Raw genomic sequence first — 24,211 nt, forward strand, 5'->3', positions numbered from 1 at the left:
TTTTTGTATATCGTTACGATGATTCTGAACATATTGGTATAACTTAGAAAAAATGTATTTATGTGTGTGTGTTTTCCAAAAAAAAAAAAAACTTATTCAAAGAAATTAATTTTTGGTACGGAAAGTTCCAGCAATTTGCCTTAAGGCTCGATGCCATATACCACCAGTTACTTTAAATTTGAACTATTTAAGTCCATAAAATAATAAAAAATTGCATATCTCTGATACCATTTAGATATCGCCGGGTAAGTTTTGTTAGAAAACCCAACGACTTCTACTAGTATATTACCCTTATTCATGATATAGATACGATTTTACTCCGACAGTTCAATAGTAGTGTATCAAAATCTATTTGCCATGAATTTTGGATAATAATGAAGGCATATTCAGGTCGTTAGTAATGTAATCAATCCCGACATGTGTGACAATTAGCGCTTCGGTTTCATTTGAGTCTTGCTTCGATATGGTGTCACTCAAGCAGATCAAATAATCCTGAAAGTGTTTGATCTGGTACCTGGGCAAATGCTACAGGGACAGACTATTATGTCTGGTATTGTACGGTTATGAGGACCTGTTTATACTAAAAGTGCAGTGCCGGGCGATATTTTAATAATAGATACAACTTTCACGATGTGGCTATAGATTTGGATACCGATATTTGATCACATGGTTGGTATGCAATAAAATCATTAATTTGACTGTAAATCATATAGTAAGAAAATCACTTTAGTATACATATTTTAAATCTTCTGTACGTATGAATGTCATTGATTTTTTTTCTAAACGGCTGGTCTAATTTTGATAAAAACTTTTTCTGTTTGTCCAAGTACATTTATAGAAAGTATTAAATCTAAACAAAAGCAATCATGCTGTAATAAAGATAAAATTATCGAAACCCAAGTTATCTTTGTTTTATCTAGAGAAAAATCACTTATTCTGAACGATTACAGTTCAAGAAATATCAATTTAGTTGTTAGTATCAATTAGTACATAAAAATCAGATATATGTTAAATTATGCGAAAGCAAAGCAATTCTTATCACTAGAACACATTTAAAATGATGAAGAATAAAATGCATAAAAGAATGACTAAAAAAAATTCTAGAAAATAATAAATTTTTTGACAATTTGCTGATACATGTTAAATTCAAAGTACGAAAAATGCCATGTCAAATATTTAATTTTAAAAATAAGATAAAATCAAGATTAAAATATTAAATATAAATAATGTAATATCATAATTTTGTTAATTAAAAGTTTTAGAAATATTATTTAATTTACAATTTGTATTTAAATATTACATTTTTATTATCTTTACGTTTCAGAGGTTTCTGAACATTTTGGCATACCTTATAAAAAATTGATGAATCTGTGCGTGTGTATGTGTATGTGTGCGTTTGTGTGTGCGTATGTTTGGACACACATTTTGTCACAATATCATGAGTATGGATCAACTGATTTGATCGCTTCAAAAAACATTCGATTCGTATTGACAGAGATATGTGCTGATTAGTTTTCAGCAAAGGAAGATCTGGTCCTTTCATGGAGCATAAAGGGAAAAATTCCAGTTTTTGAGAGAATGGCCGAAATTCGATTAGAATGATTCAAAAAACAAGAGAAGGCAGGTCCAGCGGTTTTCGAAATATAGAGCAACATGTGCTTAGAGTGATTGAAAAATCATATTGCTTCTTCCGACAGTTTTCACAGAATTTACAGTATTTATAATAATTATTTTAAAATATCTAAAACAATAGTTAGCAAATGTTGATATATTTTTATTGATTTTTTTTATTCAATTTTATTCTGAATCTGTATATATTATTACAAGCAGAGAATGCTGACAATAAATGGAAAAATAGTTGATTACAAATTATAATTTGTAATCTATATACTATATAATATACTATATTATATACCCCTAGTGGCGTATCTACTATAGCTAATTAATATATAATAAAAAAAAACAAAAGCGAAAGGAAAAAAACAATATAATATAGTAAAATGAAAATATTATAGTTAATTATATTAGGTCTCCAGATATTTCTCTTATAAGTCTGGTCGACTGGCCTTTCAGGTATACATGACATGCTAATTGGTTAGGATGCACGTCTATTCTGCTTTTATAATTTTTGGCAACCATTGTTATATGTTCTAGAATTGTAGGCATGCCTGTGTTTTCTTTACTAATGATTGATTATTTTTATTCCACGCATGTTTAATTACTGTACGGAAAGTTCCAGCAATTTGCCTAAAGAATATAAATTTAAATTTAAATTTGTAAAAAGTGTATCCGGTTCAAGTGACAAGTTGTGTAAATGGCGCGTGTGTAATGACTTGAATCTTTTGTTTTAGAATTTATTTTATATAATATATGCAAGGTGTCCCAGAACTCAACAGAGTGATAGTACGTACTTATAGTAATTGTCATAAAAAATAGAAAAATATTGTTGGAAAATTATGATCTTTTAAGCGCAATCTAAGAGCTTTGGTCAAACTCCAACCATGTTTCGGCTATTGTGGTTAATTTTTATCAATTTTGTTTATATAAATTTTGTCATGCACCACAAGTTAGTAAATAAATAATGCGATTCCTAAATCATGTGTCACCGCATGCATTTCCATCAGGGTGTGCAAAGAGTTGACTGTTAGACAATCGCTATCTACTATCTAGTAAAGAGCATTGATCGAATCACCGCGTACGAGCCATAGCTGAGGTCACATCACATAGACAGGAAATAGATTGAAATAGATAAAATGAAAAGAAAAAAGGAAAAGGCAAAAAAACTACGCACACCACATTTGTACAAAGGCACAAAGTGAAAAACGCCACGAGTGAAAGAAAATGCCCAACGTCGTTGGGAAATTGTGAAATGCTTCGCTCGTGATGCAGCGAATGCGTCGGCAAAGTCGAAAAGAATCTTATTCTTATTTTAATGCAGTTTCTTTTGCGGATAAATTCACAGGAAAATTTTACTTGTTCTAGTTAACTGGGAATTCATGTGAATTTATGCAGGGATTTTCACATTCTCCATAAAAATGAACGGTAAAAAAATCACTTCATATTTTTCTTTTGAAAGCATGAATCAAAATATTATTAACAATGAACAATCCATAAAAAACTTTGTCAATTAAGTCAGAACAACAAACAACATGATTCTTAAGTAGGGTAAGGAAAGGCTTAAAAGTCCGTGTAAATTACTTCAAAAACAAGTAAAGTGTGAAGAAATGCATCCATCGCCTAGAATTGGGCGTAATCGCAATCAGGAGATAAACTGTCACATTGTCAATTTTTTTATGTAACCTCTAGGACCACCAAAACTTACATACAGGCAAGGTGTCAACAATTTTAAATTTTAAAAAGCAATTTTATAAGAGATAAATTGAATAAATAGTTATTTCAACTCTATTGATAAATTCTTCTGACAAAATTCCATATAAATGTTGCATGCAGTGAGATCTTCATAAAAACTGTGTCCATTAAATATATTTATTTCATACAGAAAGGGTAATTATCCAATTACAATGATTGTATGTCAAGAAATAATAAGTCTGATTATATTAAATTAAAGAGAAATGATTACCAAAGTAAAAATTTGATCTTTCAGGAAAATTTCATCTTATTTATGTTTATTATGTATATATTTTTATTGTTCAACCAATAATCAAACTGCATCGCAATTATTTACTAATACAGCTCTTGTTCTATAAGATCTTTGTTAAATTGGAAAGACATAAAATGGTGAATCTTTTTGTCTCCTGACGGCCCCTTTTTACCTCGTCCATAAACTAAATATTTTATATTTATCTATATCAGAAATCATTCCGACTTAAAGTTTTAAAAATTCTACTTTTAAAAATAATAGTTAGTTACATTCTATTAAAAGACTCATTACCATTCTTCTGCAAATGCGTCACTTATATTTAATATACATTCAATATTCTTGACTAAAATATTCCATCAGACTTATTGTCGTATTGATGGAATATTTTTTCACATATAAAACGTAAGAAGGAAAGATGATTGCTCTTAAAATAGATATTCGTGTGAATATATAAAAGTAATTTGGTATTGATTTATCAATGAAGTTTTAAATTATATTCATATATTTTTGAAATATTCATAAGATTTTGTCATCATGAAGTTATTTTGAAATACGACGATAGACGTTTAATGTTTATTTTTATATAAATAGCGCAGAGCTTGAAGGTCCGCGGGTAGAAAGGTCCATCATCAATATCTCAAAAACAAGTAAACTTTTTAATAGCATTATTTGAAATTAATTAGTCAGTCATCGCCCCAAATCAAGCTATGTCGCTATTAGATCGAAATACAAGATCAAGGTTGTATACAGTTTATCCTTGTTGAAAATTTGTCCATAAAATTTACATTTTGAACACTGCAACTATTATTTCGTAAAATCCCTCTAAAATTATTTACTCAAAGTCAAATTGGACCTTCATATTTCACCCTAATGATTTTTGAGTAAATAAACAACAAGATAGGGGTAGCAAGAATTAGGTGACAAATTTTTGAAAACTAGCTAAAACTATAGTTCTCAATGATGAATTAACTCGGAATTTTACTGAATATAGTTCAATAGTTGCTGGTTTGTTAGAATTACTAAAAGACAAATTGGACATTTGTGCCCCGTCCTACCCTATTTATTTTTCACATACTATTAACATATTCCAATAAATCAAGTAATAAAACACACATACCAACGTGAATATATTCTAGTATTAAGATAATAATGTACATAAATGCTCAAGATGAATATTGAAAATAATTGTGATGTCCAGGAATATTTTATTATAAGAATGTTTGTTTTTATTATTCTGTGTATACTTGATCATAAGAGTGTTCTTATACCTGAACTACCAAAACAGAATTATAAAAAAAATCTTTTAGCTATAAAATTAATTTTTAATTTTTTATATCACATTAATAAACAAAATAAACAAATAAACGAAACCATAAAACCTGAACTGCCACGAAAGTTTATTAGTCACTTAACCCGATATTACAAAATCTAGTTACAAATTAAATGCACCGTGAATCACTTAAAATTTATCGCACAGTTTTCCAGGTCATTACGAAAATATTACGAAGACAAAGAGCCGAAATAATCATTTACTTTATGTATTTCTGGCTTGTTACAGTATAATTTCAGCCCTGTTACGAGCGCCGATATAGAGTCCGGAGTCCGGATGATTCGCTCGGTGACTCCGGGTACGGAAATGTAAGTTGAAAGTGATTACGGTGTTATAGATGATGTCTGGAGAAACGTTAGAGCCCCTGTGTAAATATTACCGAAAAAGCCACACCGTTTAGGACCGTCGGTTGTAAATATATCAATTTAATAAGTTTTTACTTCCCGAAGAAAAAGTTTGTATTTTGGATAGAAAATCCGATTGGCTAATTTTATGCCCTCGACGTTTTGCCTATCTAAATCTATTGACACCAAAAAATTATCTGAACAAACATTATATAATATTATAGCCCTATGATGAGTAGTTTAAATATAAAACTCTATTAAAAATTTGAATTACTAGCCCTCGTTTTTCAGGAAATGCACTTTGCATGTATTAGGTGAGTGCTTATTTTCTTATTTTTTCTCTTAATGATGTATTATATCTATTTTAATTTATCGAAAATAATTAACATATGTAACAATCTTTATAAAATTGAATAATCTGTAATGATTTCTAACAATAAAAGCTCCAACTGTAACCTGGTAAACAAACCCTAATAAATTAATATATTGATTAAAGTTGATTAATTATGCATTTCGAGAAGTTAATAAAATTTAACTGTAAATGAATAATATTGTTGTTTATTTACTCAAAAATTATTAGGGTAGGGCACAAAGATCCAATTTGACTTTGAGCATTCATATTGTGAAAACCAAACTAATTATATTACACAAAATAACACAGAACAAACAAACAACTATCTGACTACGTTCAGTAAAACTTCTGTGTCAGTAGAATCTGTTTTTTGCCAATAATTCAATATCTGGTCCTTTTTACCCCAAAGGCGGGGTAAATGGGACGGTCAGGGGGTAAACAGGTTCAAAGTCTTAGTTATATTATTTAACCAATGCAAAATATAAATTCCCTGGGTATATTTTCTGTAGAATTACCAATGTATATAACCTTGATCTGGTATTTTGTCAGAAACAATCATCAGCAGGGTTAAAATAACTATTTATTTAACTTATAGCTTGTAAAAGTGCTTTTTCAACTTATTTTTTTATTTTTATTTACTTTTTTATTTGCCAGGATAAAGATTGAGTTGGTCTTTTTAACCCCACCTACGTGTAAGCTTTTATAGAAGTTATATAAAAATCTGTTGAATCTAACTTAAAATTTACAAGTTTATAAAAAAAATTAATAAAGCATTATTGAGGTCTCGTAAACTAAACTACAGTGCTCACAACCAAAATTTGAATACGCAAATGCAAAGTGGTTTAAATAAAGAGTTCTAAATTTTGATTATAATATATTAGTAAAATAATTAATTTCATTTTGAACCGAATATAAAATATGATATGACTATGACTATATAGAAATTTATATCACATTTCTTTTATAATAGTTCAAATTACATGTTCATGAAAACTAATGCAATACAATTACTACTTTGTCCTACATTCAACAAATATGTCATCACAGCATTAATTTTATTTTGAGTTAATAATAGAGCAAAAATCTATTTTTAATTCACTTTTAATTCAATATTTTGCAAAATCCTGGAATAAAGCCAAACCCGTAATTACTGGAATAATTTATTTAATTGCAAAGTTTATCATGCTACACTATTTCTTAAATTATGTTAGCAAAAATTCTGGCAAGTGGTCAAATAAAATCTATAGATTTAAATGAATGCACGTATGTTTCAGATTTTTTTTTCTTAGAATAGTTTTGAGAAACCTTTGTATATAGGGTATTATAAAATATTGCATAAAAGGGTTTCCCTATATTAATATTTCGGAAATAGCTATTTGGCATGAAACATCTCTGTTGCCCAACATCTTTCATATTTCTGACCGTCATTTCATTTTCAATAGCATTTTATAGTTTTCCAAGTGATATTGAATCGATTCTACGTGCTTGCAATACTTTCGATATTTTATAAAAACAATAGTACCTGAAACGATTCTATACGTATCCGTTGAGAATATATAAAATGTCAATGACATTTTGAAGATGACACTATAAAATTTAAATTGTATTATTAGCGAATTTTTGTAATTCATGAATGTCTCAAATTCCCAATTTTTATATGATATTACATTCATTTGCCGTAATATTCAAGAATTTGTTATTTAAGTATTTTATTTTCCAAGTAGATAAATGATATGAATAACCAAATTCTCAATTTCAATGCGATTAAAAATATTCATGTGATACGTTTATTGATCTTGATATGCTAATTTAAGTTAAATATCTTATTTAAAACAAATATAAACTCGTATTCTCAATTATCTTATTATTAAATATTTGAAAATTATAAGATTTGTATGCATAATACTATATAAATAGTACTAGATATTATAATGTAAGTCATCTATCTTAAGCAAACTATCCGCCATCGGAGTAGATTTTATATCGTTTCGCAATTCTTCATTCAATATTGATTTTGAATACGTTATTATGGAATAGGTAAATTCGAAACACGTTTTACCTCTTGAGATATTTCAGCAAAAGCAGTATATTAACCAGGGTTGTAAAAATTGAAATATATTACTGTCTTGCTGCATACATGGGAGTGAAATATTTCGAGACAATTAATTATTTTATCAATTTTTTTAAGTACCTTCATTATTTAATTCTAAACTTGAAAGTGTTGTATCATTAAAATTTAAATGTATCGATTTACGTTCCATATTAATATTTTTTTTTCAGAATGAAGCTGATAAATTATTTTTACAATTATATGTTGAAAATATGTTGAGTGCTACTATTAATTGATGTATCTTATAATTATATAATTATATTTCACGATGTTGGTAATAATCTTAAAATTAGTAAATAAAATATAAAAAAATCAGTATCTAAATTGAATTAATTAACAGTATTCTAGTGTTAAGAAAAAAACAACATGACATTCTAGTTATCAATGATTTAAAATAAAATATATTAACTATAAAACGTTCTTCATAGTCAAAAAATAATCTTGGCTAAATATTGGCCTACAAATTTTTATTAGTTAATTATTCAGATTTAAAAGTATATCTGTAAAATGAATTTTAACATTACATTGCTTTATTGACTATTTGTAAAATTATGTAGATTTAGAAGAAATCCATTCCTATTTCATGTTATGGTTAAAAAAAACAATACGAAATTTTATCCCAGTATGAAATATGAATCGTTTGACTATTAAGGTTATGTGTACAAAAAACTGTTCAAAATTAAATTATGTTTGGAGATGCAGCTATTTGACCCTGATAATACTTTTCTGTGTCCATTCTTTTGCAAAACTTTAAACGCGTAATTCTCAGAACTGTCTTTTTCAATATGATGTTCATGATTTTTGGAGTTCTACTAGACTGATTTATCTGATTTTTTTAGAGAATCTTCCTTATAGACTTCTCTCTTCAGTTTATACTAGCCTCATCCCCAAAATTCAATTTTTACTATTTAAAAAAAAATCGAAAAACTCAAAAAAAGAGTTAAAAAAACGGTCCTTTTTTCAAACTCGTCATTTTATCATTTTTTTTTTAACTTAATCCTAGTAGATGCCATCATTCTAGATCAATAATTGTTTTAAATTTCGAATAAAGGTTGCAATCGTGGGCTTAATCACGTACCATTTTGTGAGATTCCCTAATTCAACAACTGCTAATTTTTGAAATCATTATCATTTTTATTAAAATAAATCTGTACTCTTGTAACCTTGATAAATTATAAAGCAAATAATAGTAAAAAATCGATTGCCTTTTTATGATGATTTAAAATGACCTGAAATTAACCAATCCGATATATACCCTTAACCAATCCTATTCGGAGATACAACTGATTGACCATGATAATTCTCATCTGTTTCCCTATTTTTTGCAAAACTTTGAACGTGTTTTCAACAAACCTGTTCTACTACACCAATTCAGTTGAAATTTATAGAAAATCTATCTTATAGACTTCTATCTAGCTTACATCAGCCTCAACACCAATTTTCAATTTTTAATATTTTAAAAAAATTCGAGAAACTCAAAGGCAAATGGTTCTTTTTTCCAAGCAGTCACCATTTTGTCTATCTTTTTTAACTTAATCTAAGTATTGTGACATCATTTTATATTAATATTTTTTGTAATTCGGAATACTATGAAGTGGGCTACAGTGGGCTTGGTCAAGTGTCAATTTTTTGAGACACTATACTTTAACAATTGATAATTTTTGAAATTATTAACATTTTTTACCCCTTCTTCTGTACCATTGTAACGTTGATAAATCATAAATAAAGATAGTAAAAATTGTTTGCCTTTTGTACGAAGATTTCAAAATAGCCTAAAATTTATATCTTTAAACTAGAATATCTCCTTAACCAATCCTGATCTCATGGACTATTATTAAATTTGTTACAAAATGTGACTTACCTTCATCATGCAATACTGAGATGCGCCTATCATTGGTAACTCTGGCCGAGTCGGCGGTAAGCACTTGTCCTCTACCAGTCTTCCAGAGCACGGTGTCCGCACCTCCTGGTGCGTCCGAGGTCATAGGTCGGATCACGCACGTCAGCAACGCGTCCCCGCCTTCGACCACGGCCACGGGCGCTCTTTCTGAAATCATACCAAAGATCAGATCAGACAAGTATGATGACCGAATGTCCAGCCAGCCGTGTGACAGGTCTCTAGTGTAACTACGGATGTAAGACTTTAGACTAGAGTATCTCGTGTGGGATGATAATAGCTTCTGCTTGAGGAAATTTGTATGAATTGATTGTATTTTGGGATCTGAGATGTTGCAGATTTATGGTTTATACAGGTATATAGATTTCTGTTTGATATGCGGAGGTAAAACGGGTTGCTTAGTGTTTCATGTTCAAAATTTCATAATTTATTATATTATTGCTATTATTAACTTCACGTAGGGTAAGTTATAGTAATAAAATCATTAATCGCATAAAAATGAAAATCTTTATATATCTCTACGTTTCAAAGGCTTTTGAATATTTTAGAAGAAATTTACTTAGAAATACTTAGGATGTGTATGTGTGTGTGTCCGTACATGTGTGTGTATGTATGTACGAATACAATTTTTCATCGACAATTTCGAGACCGATTTGAATGATCCAAGAATCATTTTATTCGTATAGACAAAATGAAAAATTGGAGAGGCAGGTCTAGCGGTTTCGGAAATGCCATAAAAAAGTGAAAAAAATGCCATTTAGCGGACAAAAGAAATCGATTAGACATATGCACATCACATTATCAGATGTTTTATAGATATTTTAATAATAAAAACAAATTTTGTTCACTTTGCTTTGAAAAAAAGGTTCAAAATTTCCAAAAATATTTAAAATTATTTTTATTTCGAATATTTCCAAAGTATAGAAAAAATCAAATTTTTTAAAAAGGTCATTTTTTTCAATAATTTTAAATATCTCAAAAATCTTAAGGCACGATGCCATGCACCACGAGTTAATCTCTATTTCATGCTGAAGAACTGTTATGTACTTCAAGCTAAAAACAACAAGAAATAAAAACGATACTGAGTTTATAATTATTATAAGAACATAAAATACAATATATCAAGCCAATTATTTTATAAATCTCAAAAATCGATTGTTTTCAGAGTTCTAAAAGAAAATTGAATCTTTCTTAAAAATTTTAATTTTTAGTACTGGATTTGCTTTAAGGCACGATACCATGCACTACTAGTTAATCTTTGTTTCATGCCGAAGCACTATTAAGTAGTTCGGGCTAAAAAAAAACAAGAATTAAATACAATCCTAAGTCTATAATTATTATAAGAACAGAAAATATAATATATTAAGTCGTAGGTATATTATAATTATGCATTCGATCAGCGACAGTGTACTGATGCTAATAAAAACAAACCATAGTTAATACAAAATATTTTTATTTTTTATAATTATAGTTAGAAACAAACTAATTATAGTCACAATAATTTTTATTATAATTCTTTCTATTGAGCAAAATTTGATCCTTCATTAGAAACTATTTTAATTACGGTGGAGCGATCGTGTACTTTGTGAGAACCTTGAATTGAATTGAAACAAAAATATTTTTTTTGTTTATACATAATAAATAAAGACGCATTTAAATCCAGAAAAGTCTTCTGTTTCAATCTCCAAGCCTATCCACCGTTTATCAACATGCAATTCTAAAATAAAACATATATGAATTCAAATTGACTCACACATAGCTTTCTACATAAAGAGCACATGCGATGTATGAGCAAATAAAAAACATTCACTCTGCACGCAAAATGTAGAGAAAATCTTTTTCGCCGTTTCCATTTTATTTATCTAAATAATTCGTGTGACGATGTTGTGATATTTACATATGAACTGAAAATTATAACGGCGTCAAATTGAGTTTACACTCCGTATACGGGACCCGCATATGCATATGGAAAATACTGATTCTTTTACCAAAATATAAATAGAAACGCATAATAGAATATTCATAAAATCAGAATTATTTTGCTTGTCACTTTTTTGTGCGAGTAAAATTTGGGAACGTATATCACTCACACATAGCGCTCTGTAAACAAAAACACTGAATGATTCTTTTTGCAAATTTGTAAATAAAAACTATTATATAATTAAACGATTATTAAGCAGTTTTTGATTCATTTCAAAGCTATCATACGGTTTCGCAGTTTTTATATTTGTGTGAAAAACACATGAATATAAAAATGAATTCTATGTACTAGCAACGTCGATCGTTCAAAATGAAATAAAGCTCTCGGCTTGTAGAGGATTTTACTTTGTAACGGATTAAGCCATTAAGCTCGTTCTGATATATTTTGCAATATTTTTATTATTTTCTGTTCCAAGTGCTATTGTTTAAAACCGCACTACAATTTTGAGCTTGAAAAACAGTATATCAGAGATATAGTTTGAGTGGATATATAACTAGAATGAAATATGTGGAAACAGAATGAATGTACTTCATCAAAAGCACAGAGATATTTGCAGAAGTGCTTGAGTTACTAAAGTCAAAAAATGAGTATTATAGTTATTTAATTAAAATATTATAAATAAAAATAGAACAATGTAATGATATGCATTTTTATTTGCAATAATTTTATTATTCAAATTACTTTCAACGTTCAAACTAATCAATAATAAGACTTGAACTGATTCACCAAAAAGATATGTTGGAACTACAGTAGTTTGTCATTGTCCTTTTTTACTATAAACTTTCAGAATCTATAAAGTAGACAAAGAAAAGAGATCAAAGTTCCCTAAGTATGTTTTGTAATAAGGAACTAACTACTTATAGCAAAGGATGCTTCGCTGTGATTAATGATCCTTTTTTTAGTTTAGCGTTAACTTCCTCTTTGAAAGCTAACCTTTTTGCAGTTTAATGTAAATTGCTGTGAAATTTGTAATTGATTATACTTAATAATATTGCAATGGCCATATAAATAAAAATTGTATTCGGCATTTAAAAGCTAATAATAATCTAGTATTTTCAAAGTGCCTGAAATGGGAAAATTTTGCTTTAAAGCAAAATACCAAATAATTTTTATTAAATATTTCTCATATAAATTGGGTTTTAAATGGGCGGCTCATTAGAGCTGACAACAATCAAAATGACCTATTACAATTACATATTACTTATCCTCACTTAAAGAAATCATTACAATATATTGTCGATTTTGATTCTTGGTGACATGGGAAATGAATTTTTAAATATCAAACATCAAAAATCGTTTTATTACTATTATCATTCATTTTCTTCTTCAAAGGAAGAAATTCTTTCTCCTCAAAGTAAACTGAATATGTACATATTTCGGTCGCTCTCAACAACAAACTCGATCACAATATCACAATATTATTTCGGTTCTACGCCGTAGACAATATTCCTCCTAAATTCTCATGCTGATGGCATTGCTTCGTGTAAATTTATGACTTACTGAAATATACAACATCTACGTCTACGGCTCATATATTTTATTACCGGTAGCATTATGCTCCCTGCCGCACAAAACTATAAAAGAATTGTTGTGCAATGTGCATTATGATGACGGTGCATGGCGAAATTTATAAACTTGGGCGAAAAATAAGAGGAAATAGTAAATCAACCGGAGTTTCGGATTTATTTCATTCACAAAAACATTATACTAATTCTTACACATTTTAGTAATACAGTAATAGAAGGAACCACATATAAATAAAATACATAATGTATATAAAATAAATAAATTTCAAAATTTAACTGACTTCTTTTAAATATGAATAATAATTATTTAGCCTCTGAATAGTAGATATTATTTCTGACAAGCTCCATACGTTACTTCTGGACACTGTATAAAATCAATGATAATTTATTTATCAATTACCAATTTGAATAATTTGTAATATGTTCCTGCCAATATATGTTAATCTGCACGACCGATAATTTGATCTGAAATTTGATCATGATTGACAAATAAAGTTATATGCAACTACGCTTGAAGCGTGGGTATAATCTCGTATTAATTACTAATATTGTTCGTAACTACAATTAATATTTAATAAAGTTAGATTGTGTATCAAAACAATGAGAGGACATCATATTATTATAAATAAAAGAAATAATTTATAACTCGTCTAAAAAGAAATATGTCAATCATTAAATATGTCCAGCAAAATATATATTTTGCAAATATTAAGACTCAACTAAAAATAATCTCGAATATAAAAATGTGTTATAAGTCGATTACCTGAATGTTTGGGTGTTGATCCTAGACAATATTTTAACAAATCCAGTAAGTGGCGGCAAAGAAACAGATTTTAATAACGCGCATAAACGAAAGCTTATACAAGTCATAACATTTGCATAGAAACAGTCTGGCCCGGTTATATATATTTTTATGTTTAAACGAGCCGGCGAGTAATTTACATGGAATTTATATTGCCAGGACATGAAACCAATAAATTAAGGGATTTTTTGTGTGCTTTCCCGGAATTCGGTGGATAATTACATTTGCGACGCATTTCCGGCTTCGCGTACGTTGCGCGTCTAAATTGAAAAACATATATCCACATTTTACAGATCCGCATTTTCTATCGAATTATTTAATTACAACGAATTTACTGACACTTGAGTTTTTAATGAGATAAAATACTACAAATAATTTTTTGAACGTCAAATGCACGAATCAAATTAAAAAAGTAATGGAATTTTTTCGTAATTTATAGTTTGGCCTCATCCGATTCCAATGCAAGCAAATTGGAGCTCTTTATACTTACATCAAATCTAATAATATAAAACTATAAATGAAATATACATAAAACAATGATATATACGTAAGACCAGACTTTAAGAGATAGTGTAGATATTATGTAATTTAGTATATGGCTAATGTACTAGTTTATAAAGCCAATAAATTATAACTAAAAAAAATGGCAAAAATTACAAAAAAACGACTTATCATTGTTTGATGTTGAAAACATTTGAACTACCATCTGTTAGAAATGTCAATTCACTTGAAATTGAATTTAGCTGAAATTATGAGCCTAGATATTATTAGAATATAATATACAAGAAAAATGTAATGTCTACATTATTATTGCTGAAGAGCAGCTGAAATATGTCAAAAATTAAAATAATATAAGATACAGTCAACATTCAGTTTAATAAATAACGCAATATGTCCAAAATTGCATATACATTATTTTTTTAAACTTATGCATGCCGCATTTTGGTTTACTTCACTAAATTAATTAACAATACAAAAAAATATTTCTACTTATAAAAAAATGATTTAGAATTTTCTTTCATGTGTCAAAATTTATTTGTTTGCCATCGATGTTAGATTGAAGAGTGCTCATATAAACTAGATTTTACAAATTAATTCACCTAAGATTTCAACATAAACAATAATGTTTAATGGTAAGAAAAATGTACTTTAAAAATTATATTTGCCATAAAGCAACTAATATATCGTACGAGATTATGAAAATTATAGACTAAATTTTAAAAGCAATTATGTTGTATGGTGAAATCAAGTGTGATATTGTTCTTTTGCCGCAGATACTAGATTATTTTTTTCTGAATTTCTTATACTGCTTATGCTAAGACCATAAAAAAATCACAAAGGCAGGACATCAAATAGGATATTAAAAAGTATAGGATAGAATACTAACAAAATTTGGAACTTTTGAGTTGTAGACGTGAGTACAGGACAACTTCTGTCGGGTTATCTAGTATATATATATATATGAATATATATATATATATATATATATAGGCCTAAAATATATATTCAATTAGAAATAGTTCATCAAGGTGTGAGATAGCAACGGAAAATCTCTCATATTCAGACCACACTTTCATAGTTCGAGTCGAACATCAACCCAGCTTACGGAAGGGCATTCTAATATGAACCATCCATTTAATTTACATTCGTATACACAAACATATATATAGATAGATATATACCAACGATTGTATGTTCTTTAACATAGGTTTAAATGCTCCATATGAAATACATTTGATCACATTTATCCGAAGCATATGAAGCACATAATTGGCGTTTTCTGCCATACGTATATATCATTAAGATGCGATCTCTGCAGAAGGTCAGTTTCCAAAGGATTCTCCCTAATTGGCCTCCAATTACGCAGATCGATTCAGAACGCTTGGCTGCTCTTACACGAGAATGGAAGAGCAGTCTTTCATAATTCTTGGCACAGGCTCGTGCTTTTCTACCATGCAGACATCAAAAGGAATCTCCGAACCGATTCTATCGAGCATTTTCCTTGATCAAACGAGGTTGTGCCAAAATTACTATTATTTAAATATTCTTTACGATGTTATATGTTTTCATCGTAATAATTTATTTATAAAAATGATTACAGTTCATATTATATTGTCATTTCAGAAATAAGTGAAATTACAAACGTGTTTGATTAAATGTTTTTTGATAAAACGACTATTACCTATTAACAAAAAGCAAACGAAACAGAAACATTTTGTGAGACTTTTTTTTACTCATTTTTTGAACAACAATCAAAACTATGAATTGTTCTGTTTAAGCCTCTAAAGTTTTAAGCGCTATATTAGATGGTAACTGAACGGTTAAACTAATTATATTTGGTAGACTTCATTTAATAAAATTTATCCAATACTCATCATATAGCTTTTAATCAGATGCAGCAATGCACGGTTAGGGCTCTTTTCACATGGGAAGATATTTTGGATCTGTATTCCCAAATGAATTTGGATATCACCACTGAATGATAACAATTTGTCTGGAACTTGATACAAATATTTGATATATGCTCAAAATTAAATTAAAATTTAGAAATCAATATATAGTTACATATGAATAAATTTGAAGAGCAAAATATTATTCTTGAAAAGTTTTTCTAAACAGAATCTAATCTTAGTTAAAGTTTCCTGATAGTATAAAAAATAAACTAGCTGTAAGTGGAATTCTGTCTTAAGGCAATTAAGGCATCGTGCCTCAAGGCAAATTGCTGGAACTTCCCGTACCAAAAATTATTATTTTTTTAAAAACGATTAACATTTTTGAAAAAAATTTACTTCGAAAAATTAAGATTTTTGACAAACAATTAGACAAAAATTACTTTTTTTTGAAAAAGAAAAATTTTTTTAAATTTTTTTTTTTAAATTTTTTTTTTTGGAAAAAAATGTTTTCTTTATTTTGACATATTTTGAAAGATCTAAACTTTTTTTCAAAGCAATCGTACTGCTTTAACTGCATAAAGACGAAATATCAAACCGCGTAAGCGCCGCGTCGACGTCTAACGCGTAAACATTGGTACGGAACCCATAGGAATGTAAGCCAAAATTATACTTATTGACCGCCAAATGGCATTTTTTTTTACTTTTTTCATTAGATCTCCGAGACCGCTGGACCTGCCTTCATGAAAATTTGATCGGTTCTTCACCTTATCAATACAAGTAAAATGTTTTTTGAATTATTAAAATCGGACGCTCCGTTCTCTTAAAAACTGAGTTACCGTTTTCGGCACTTTTTGCCCCGTATCTTTGGAACGGCTAGACCTGACTTCGCCAAAAACTAATCAGCACGTCTCCTTATCAATACGAATCGAATGTTTTTTGAATTATTCCAATCGGTTGATCCGTGTTCCCGAAATCGTCGACGAAAATTTGTATCCGCACATACATACACACACGTACATACATACATACATACATACATACATACATACACACACACACACACACACACACACACATACATCCATTTTTTCTAAGGTATGCCAAAATATTCAGAAACCTCTGAAACGTAAAGATATATAAAAATTTTCATTTTCAATTTTTTTGCAATTACTATAACTTACCCTACGGGAAGTTAATAAGAACTGCGTTTTGTTTCTAGTTGAATACTTTGCAATAAACTCAAAGAGAAATATTAAAACTTTCGAGAATATTTTTCAAGTTAAAAATTATGGTCATCGTGAGAATAAAAAAATACAAACAACCATCTATGAGACTGACATCAAACTAATAATCAATTTATTTTAATAAGAATTGATTATTTTTCATCGAATCTTACAAATTATGAATTATATCCAAAAACTGACAATTTAGGCGAAATTAAAAATTAGTGTTTTATATTATGTTTTAGTTAAAAAAATTTGAAACAAACATAAAAATTATAATTTAAGAGAATCCTTAAATATATTATACCATTAATTTTAATAGTTTGCAATATTGAAAACTAGATTTTTCTTCATTTTGTCATCAAATTTTAATAAACATGTCTAATTTGATATTGCAAGATCAGTAACATCATTAGAAATGAAGGGTGAATTATAAAAATAGTTCAGTAAGATTATAACTAAATGTTGATAATGTTCCAAAACTGCTATTTTTTGAAATTCTTTTATTATTAAACAACAATCTGAATAATATATAATATAATTATTTATATTATATCTTGTGAGTTGTTATGCTGATTTGTGCAAAATAAAACCAGAACTTCTGCTGAAACTTCTTGTACAGGAAATTAAAATTTTGAAAAAAAAATTAGAAACCTAAAAATATTAGATTTTTGCTTTTTTTAGTTCTCAAATGAAAAATTGTATCCGCGGATACACATACATACATACATTTTTTCTAAATTGTGCCAAAATGTTCAGAAACCTTTAAAACGTAAAGATATATAAAAATTTTAATTTCCGATTTTTTTTGCGATTACTTTAACTTACTCTACGGGAAGTTAAAAAAAAGAATTAGAACAACATAAAAAAATAAAACTATAATGTGAAATAAATTATCTTGCATATTCTGATGAATAATAAAAAATATAGAAATTGTTTCAGTAAACAATTTGCTACAATAGAATATATCCATAAGTGCTTTTCTTTTGATCTTCCTAGAATGTGGTGTCTCAAGGAGTTGTGCAAGAGAACTGCGAGTTGAATACATTTTTTTGGAATTCAATTTGCAAAATATCATTTTCGGAATAAGTGCAAAACATTATTAATTTAAAATCCTAATTTCCCTCGTCAGTGAATTTGCTTATCAGATGTTTCGGCATGCGGCGCCGAGCGCATTACAACTTTCGTTGAAGTGTCGAAGTGCTAATGAGCAAAGTTAGTTCCGGCATTAACATATGCGATTATTATATGAACCGCAATTATAATTAATATCTATCTGTAACAGAACTTGAATCAGCTTATATCCTATGATGTAACACGTAATACGTAATCCTTCTCGTTTACTAAACCGCATTATTGCACCGGTAATATTTCCAATGAAATATTTGGGAAACTAATTGCCTGTCTAATTGATCCACTGATTAAGGCCGATTAAACAACTGACGTAGATCCGGATTTAATAAGCATTCAATGTTTATACTAATAATGTGCTCAAATCCACAGCTGGAGATTGGGTATTAGGTATGCGATATAACGAATAATTAGTAATGATGCATGCAACGTCATATAGTCCAAAATCTAATTATTTGAATATAATAGAATTTGTTTATATATTGATGAAAAGAGCTTCTAAGAACTTAGAGTAAATATTGTGTTTAGTATACTATTTGAACGTTGATTTAAGAGCCCTATGAGCTGTAGCTCTGACTTCTTTCTTATTGACGTAGCTTTTTGGATGCAGCCCAAATAGCTGTCCTAACTCAATGCGATGAATTTATTATTGAAATGTCTCTAATACTAGTAATACTTGTTGGTGCAATGCCGGGGAAGAACTCTTTTTATCAGGAAGCATATTGCTATATGTGTTCCAAGTGAAAACCGATGTCCCTTCTTGAGGTCAAGCTGCCAAATTGGGCACAGAACCTAGGATCTATGCCTTAAAATCCAAACCCACAAAAACAAAAATTTATTACAATATTTGACTTCTATAAGAAAGTTAATCAGGTGTTCTAAGTTCAATATATTAAAACCCCAGTAAATATTACAAATGTATATAAATCCATCTTTCCAAAAAAGGCTGCGTTAAATACCCTGCAACACAGCTTCAACCTTCGTTTTCCTTTTTCTGAAAATGTACGATTTGGCAAAGTTTTCTTTCCAGTGTAATATATTTTGATAATAATCAAACTGTCAAATGCGATATAAGCATTATATAGATTACTAAGTTGAAACTTGAAAACGTTAAGAGGCCAAAGATGAACAGTGGATGTTAATTAATTTAGATTCGCCTATACAATATACAGAGTCATAAACTTTGAAGATAACGGAACGCAGATTAGAAGGCATTATTAATCAAAAGCGAGTCGTTATACTCAATTAAAATTCTGTTATTAATTATTGTATCAAAAGATAATGAAGAAATAAATGGCGAGATGTCATAGCGAAAGAATGGTTTTTGGATTGTGAGATAAAATAATAATGGGTAGTACAGAGTACAAATTTTGATGAATTTTTTAAATTTAAACTACTTGTCGTAAGACAGTAATATTTCAGTAAGTTTTATAAGACCATGATATATATAGCCAAAAAAAGTTTCATAAAAATCGGCTTAAACTTTTTTTCAACAGTTAATTACAAAAAACGGCTCGGTAGATTTTCACCTAAAACTAATCAGTATCATTCCCAACTAATATCTTTCGAAGTTTTTGATTTTCAAAAATCGATTCGGTAGTATGAGCTTAAATGTGGACAAAAAGTTTAACACTTTTTTCAAATTACAAAGAAACGGCTCGGCCGATTGTCGCTCAAAACTGAGAAACGATAATCCTCATCGAGATACATCGAATGGCTTTTAAATTTCTGAAATCGGTTCAGGCGTTTTTGAGCAAACGTCGATGAAAGGTCTGATTTTTACAAATGCCAAAAACCGATACTAATTTTTGCAAACTTTGACGAATTTTTAAAGTGAAACGAGTTGTCGTAGGGCGGTAATATTTTAGTATGATCTAAGACTATGGTATCTACCGTCAAAAAAATAATAATAAAAATCGTCGAAAAAAATTTTTTTAACACTTTAAAACAAGAAAACGGCTTGGCCGATCTCTACCAAAAACTAATCAGCACGATTCCCAGCCAATATCTTTTGAACGGTTTTTGAATTTTCAGAATCGATTCTGAATTGTGGGCTAAAACGTGGAAGAATTTTTTTTTACTTTTTTGCTATTTATAAAGAAACGGCTTCTGTTCACATACACACACACTCATACACACACACAAACATATTTTTTCCAAATTTGGTCTCAATGGCTTGAAACGTCGAGAAACATAAAATTAGCGAACTGGATTTTTTATGAAAACAAACTTCTTCTTCGGGAAGTTAAACATTGAGTTTTATTAAGTGTGTTTTTATATGTTAGACTGTAGATATATTTCAGTGACTTTCAAGTTAGTTAGTTTGCATATCAATTCCATGCAGCAGCAAAACAATTGCTATTTATTATCTCATCCAAATTTGTCTCAATAATTTCAACTTCTATTTAACTTTTGAAACTTTCAAATCGCCCTCGAGGCGTACTTTCACACCTCGCCAGGCAACTTCTTCGAATACTTTTACCGTAGTTCACAAATGTGGATTATGTCTCCAGATAGATTTATTCTTTCTTGCCTTCTTGATAGCATTTCTGAAAACTATCACAACTTTTTAAAACTAAAATCAGAAGTTAGTTAAACTGTAATGTAATAAAAGTTCTCTTTCCCACTCATTAAATGAGAAAAATATCTCTGTCGCTCGTACGGACGCTGGATTATGTCGGCAAAGTTGCGGGAATTGCTTATAAAACGTGAGTTCTGAAGTTTTTGATATTATTATGAAACTGTTTACGTTAAATGACTGTGTCTATGTTACAGGAGTGCCTTTTTGAGATTTTATTTGATCAAAGTATACTGTGGGAGAAAATATAGGTGGATGTCTGTTATTTCAATCACATAAGATTATAACTGATTCGTACAGGGATCGATGCCACTTTTTTGTGACCATCAATAATTATATTAATTTATCACCAGGTACCTGGAGAAAAGTGAATTAAATGGTAACTCTGGTTTAATGCAACAATGGAAACTCTATTAAATAAACATATTCCATCTTTCTCAACTTGGACCCTATCTCATAATCAGTATAGTTTATCTATCATGACGACTGGCACTACCGTATCCAGTATCCTCTACACTACAGAAGCATGTCTTCATTTTTTATTTCATTTCGTATAAAAAATAACGCAAATAAATTCAGTACCTCAAAGAATTTCATATAATATATATATATATATATATATATATATATATATATATATATATATCTTATATATAGAATTCTGCTGTACGGGTGTATGATTTGATATTTTTTCTAAACGGTTATTCGGATTTTGATAATTCTTGTTAGAGCTTTTCAAGGGAAATAAATGGTAAAAATCACAAAAACCACTTATCACTGTTTGACATTGAAAACATTTGAACTGCCATCTGCTAGAAATGTCGATTCACTTGAAATTTGAAATTAGCTGCAATTATGAGCATAGATAATATTATAAAATAATATAGAAGAAAAATGTAATGTCTACATTATTATTGCAGAAAAGGAGCTGGGATGTGAGAGAAATTAAAATAATATAAGATACAGTCAAGATCAACACAAGAGTTTTCGTAAGGCAGATAAAATTATATAAGTCCAAAATTGCATATACATTGTTTTTTTTAAACTTATGCATGTGGCATTTTATTTTTTTTTTACTAAATTATTGAACAATAAAAAATATTTCTACTTATCAAAATAATGAATTAGAATTTTGTTTCATGTGTCAAAACTTCATTTGTTAACTTCCCGTAGGGCAAGTTATAGTAATCGCAAAAAAATCGAAAATGAAAATTTTTATATATCTTGACGTTTCAAAGGTTTTTGAACATTTTGGCATACCTTAGAAAAAATGGATGTATGTGTGTGTGTATGTGCGAATACAAATTTTCGTCGACGATTTCGGGAACACGGATGAAGCGATTTGAATAATTCAAAAAACATTCGATTCGTATTGATAAGGAGACGTGCTGATTAGTTTTTGGCGAAGGCAGGTCTAGCCGTTCCGAAGATATGGAGCAAAAAGTGCCAAAAACGGTAACTCAGCGTCCGATTTAAATAATTCAAAAAACATTTTACTTGTATTAACAAGATGAACAAGTGATCAAATTTTCATGAAGGCAGGTCTAGCGGATTCGGAGATCTAGTAAAAAAAGTAAAAAAAAATGCCATCTGGCGGTCAAAAATGATCATTAGACATATGCAAATCAAATTATCAGATATTTTATAGAGATTTTAACAATAAGTATAATTTTTTTTTACATTCCTATGGGTTCCGTACCAATGTTTACGCGTTAGACGGCGACGCGGCGCTTACGCGCTTCCATATTTCGTCTTTATGCAGTTAAAGCTGTACGATTGCTTTGAAAAAAAAGTTCAGAATTTCCAAAATATTTCAAAATGAATGATTTAAGATAGAATGATTTAATATGGTTCGAAATTCTATTAAAAGGTTTAAATCATTGATCAACTTTTATTGATTATTACTGATTATTTTTAATTACTCGAATTTTGAATTGCGGTACGGGAAGTTCCAGCAATTTGCCTTAATGCACGATGCCTTAATTGCCTTAAGACAGAATTCCACTTACAGCTGGTTTACTACACTCGATTACCTACTAGTTATTACAGCTAGTTTACTACCTCGATTCGGTTTGGCATTGAGTTTTGTATACTATATCGTAATTTCGGGTGATAAACAAAATGTGATATATATTTTTATAAATTGAGAAAATAATAATAAATAGAGATAAAAATCCTATAAGCTTTTTATTTACGCAAAATATGATTTATGTGTTTTAACAAATTTTTGCACATTTTAAACAGGTGTCACAAAATGCATAAACCATTTATTGTTTGCTTAGTTATAAGATTTTAAAGTTTGAAAGTTCAAAAACGGTAAATGCAGATGTATAAAGAATTTTATAAGCTTTTCATCAATATAAAACAAATTTTATGTGTTTTAACAAATTTTGCACATTTTAATCAAATATTAATAAAACGTACAAACATTTTGTTTGCAAAGTTATACGAATTTAAAGTTTGACGATTTTCTTCATTATGATTTTGTTCCGAAAGTTAAAAATCGTTAAATGCAGTTTTATAGAAAATTTTATAAGCTTTTCATCTATGTAAAATGAAATTTATGTGCTTAAATAAGTTTTTCCACAATTAAAATAAATGTCAAAAAATGTGCTCGCAAAACAATTCTCATCGATTAAGCTGATTATTTACCCATTTCATGCAACTTGCCTTAAAGCAAAGTGCCACTTACATCTAATTAATTTCATATTTAACATTATATATGTTTATAAACTGATCCAGAATCTCCTTGACCACTTTTCGATTTATTTTTTTCATTATAAATCAAGGTTTGTTGAGTTATAATACTATTTGTAATTCCTTGAGAGACTCGAGCTTCTTTGATAAACTTTTTCGTTTATTTCATCCTTGTTACTGAAGAAATAAATTTTATATTGGAGTATATTAACAAATTTTTAGAATGTTATTCTGCGACCAATCACA

General features: G+C 28.8%; 1 protein-coding gene across 1 annotated transcript in view; it reads right to left on the bottom strand.

Moving 5' to 3' along the window:
* The window catches only part of LOC113386244 (Ig-like and fibronectin type-III domain-containing protein 1), an 83,747-nt gene extending 73,953 nt beyond the window's left edge, over positions 1-9,794 (bottom strand). Inside the window, exon 1 of the mRNA XM_026624035.1 lies at positions 9,599-9,794. Coding sequence (XP_026479820.1) covers positions 9,599-9,794 — 196 coding nt within the window. The remainder of the gene's footprint in view (positions 1-9,598) is intronic.
* Positions 9,795-24,211: the final 14,417 nt, after the last annotated feature.

Source organism: Ctenocephalides felis, unplaced genomic scaffold, assembly GCF_003426905.1.
Source record: "Ctenocephalides felis isolate EL2017-DRISC unplaced genomic scaffold, ASM342690v1 CF-g0.4_SCAFFOLD_03571, whole genome shotgun sequence".
In the NCBI taxonomy this organism is placed as follows: Eukaryota; Metazoa; Arthropoda; class Insecta; order Siphonaptera; family Pulicidae; genus Ctenocephalides; species Ctenocephalides felis.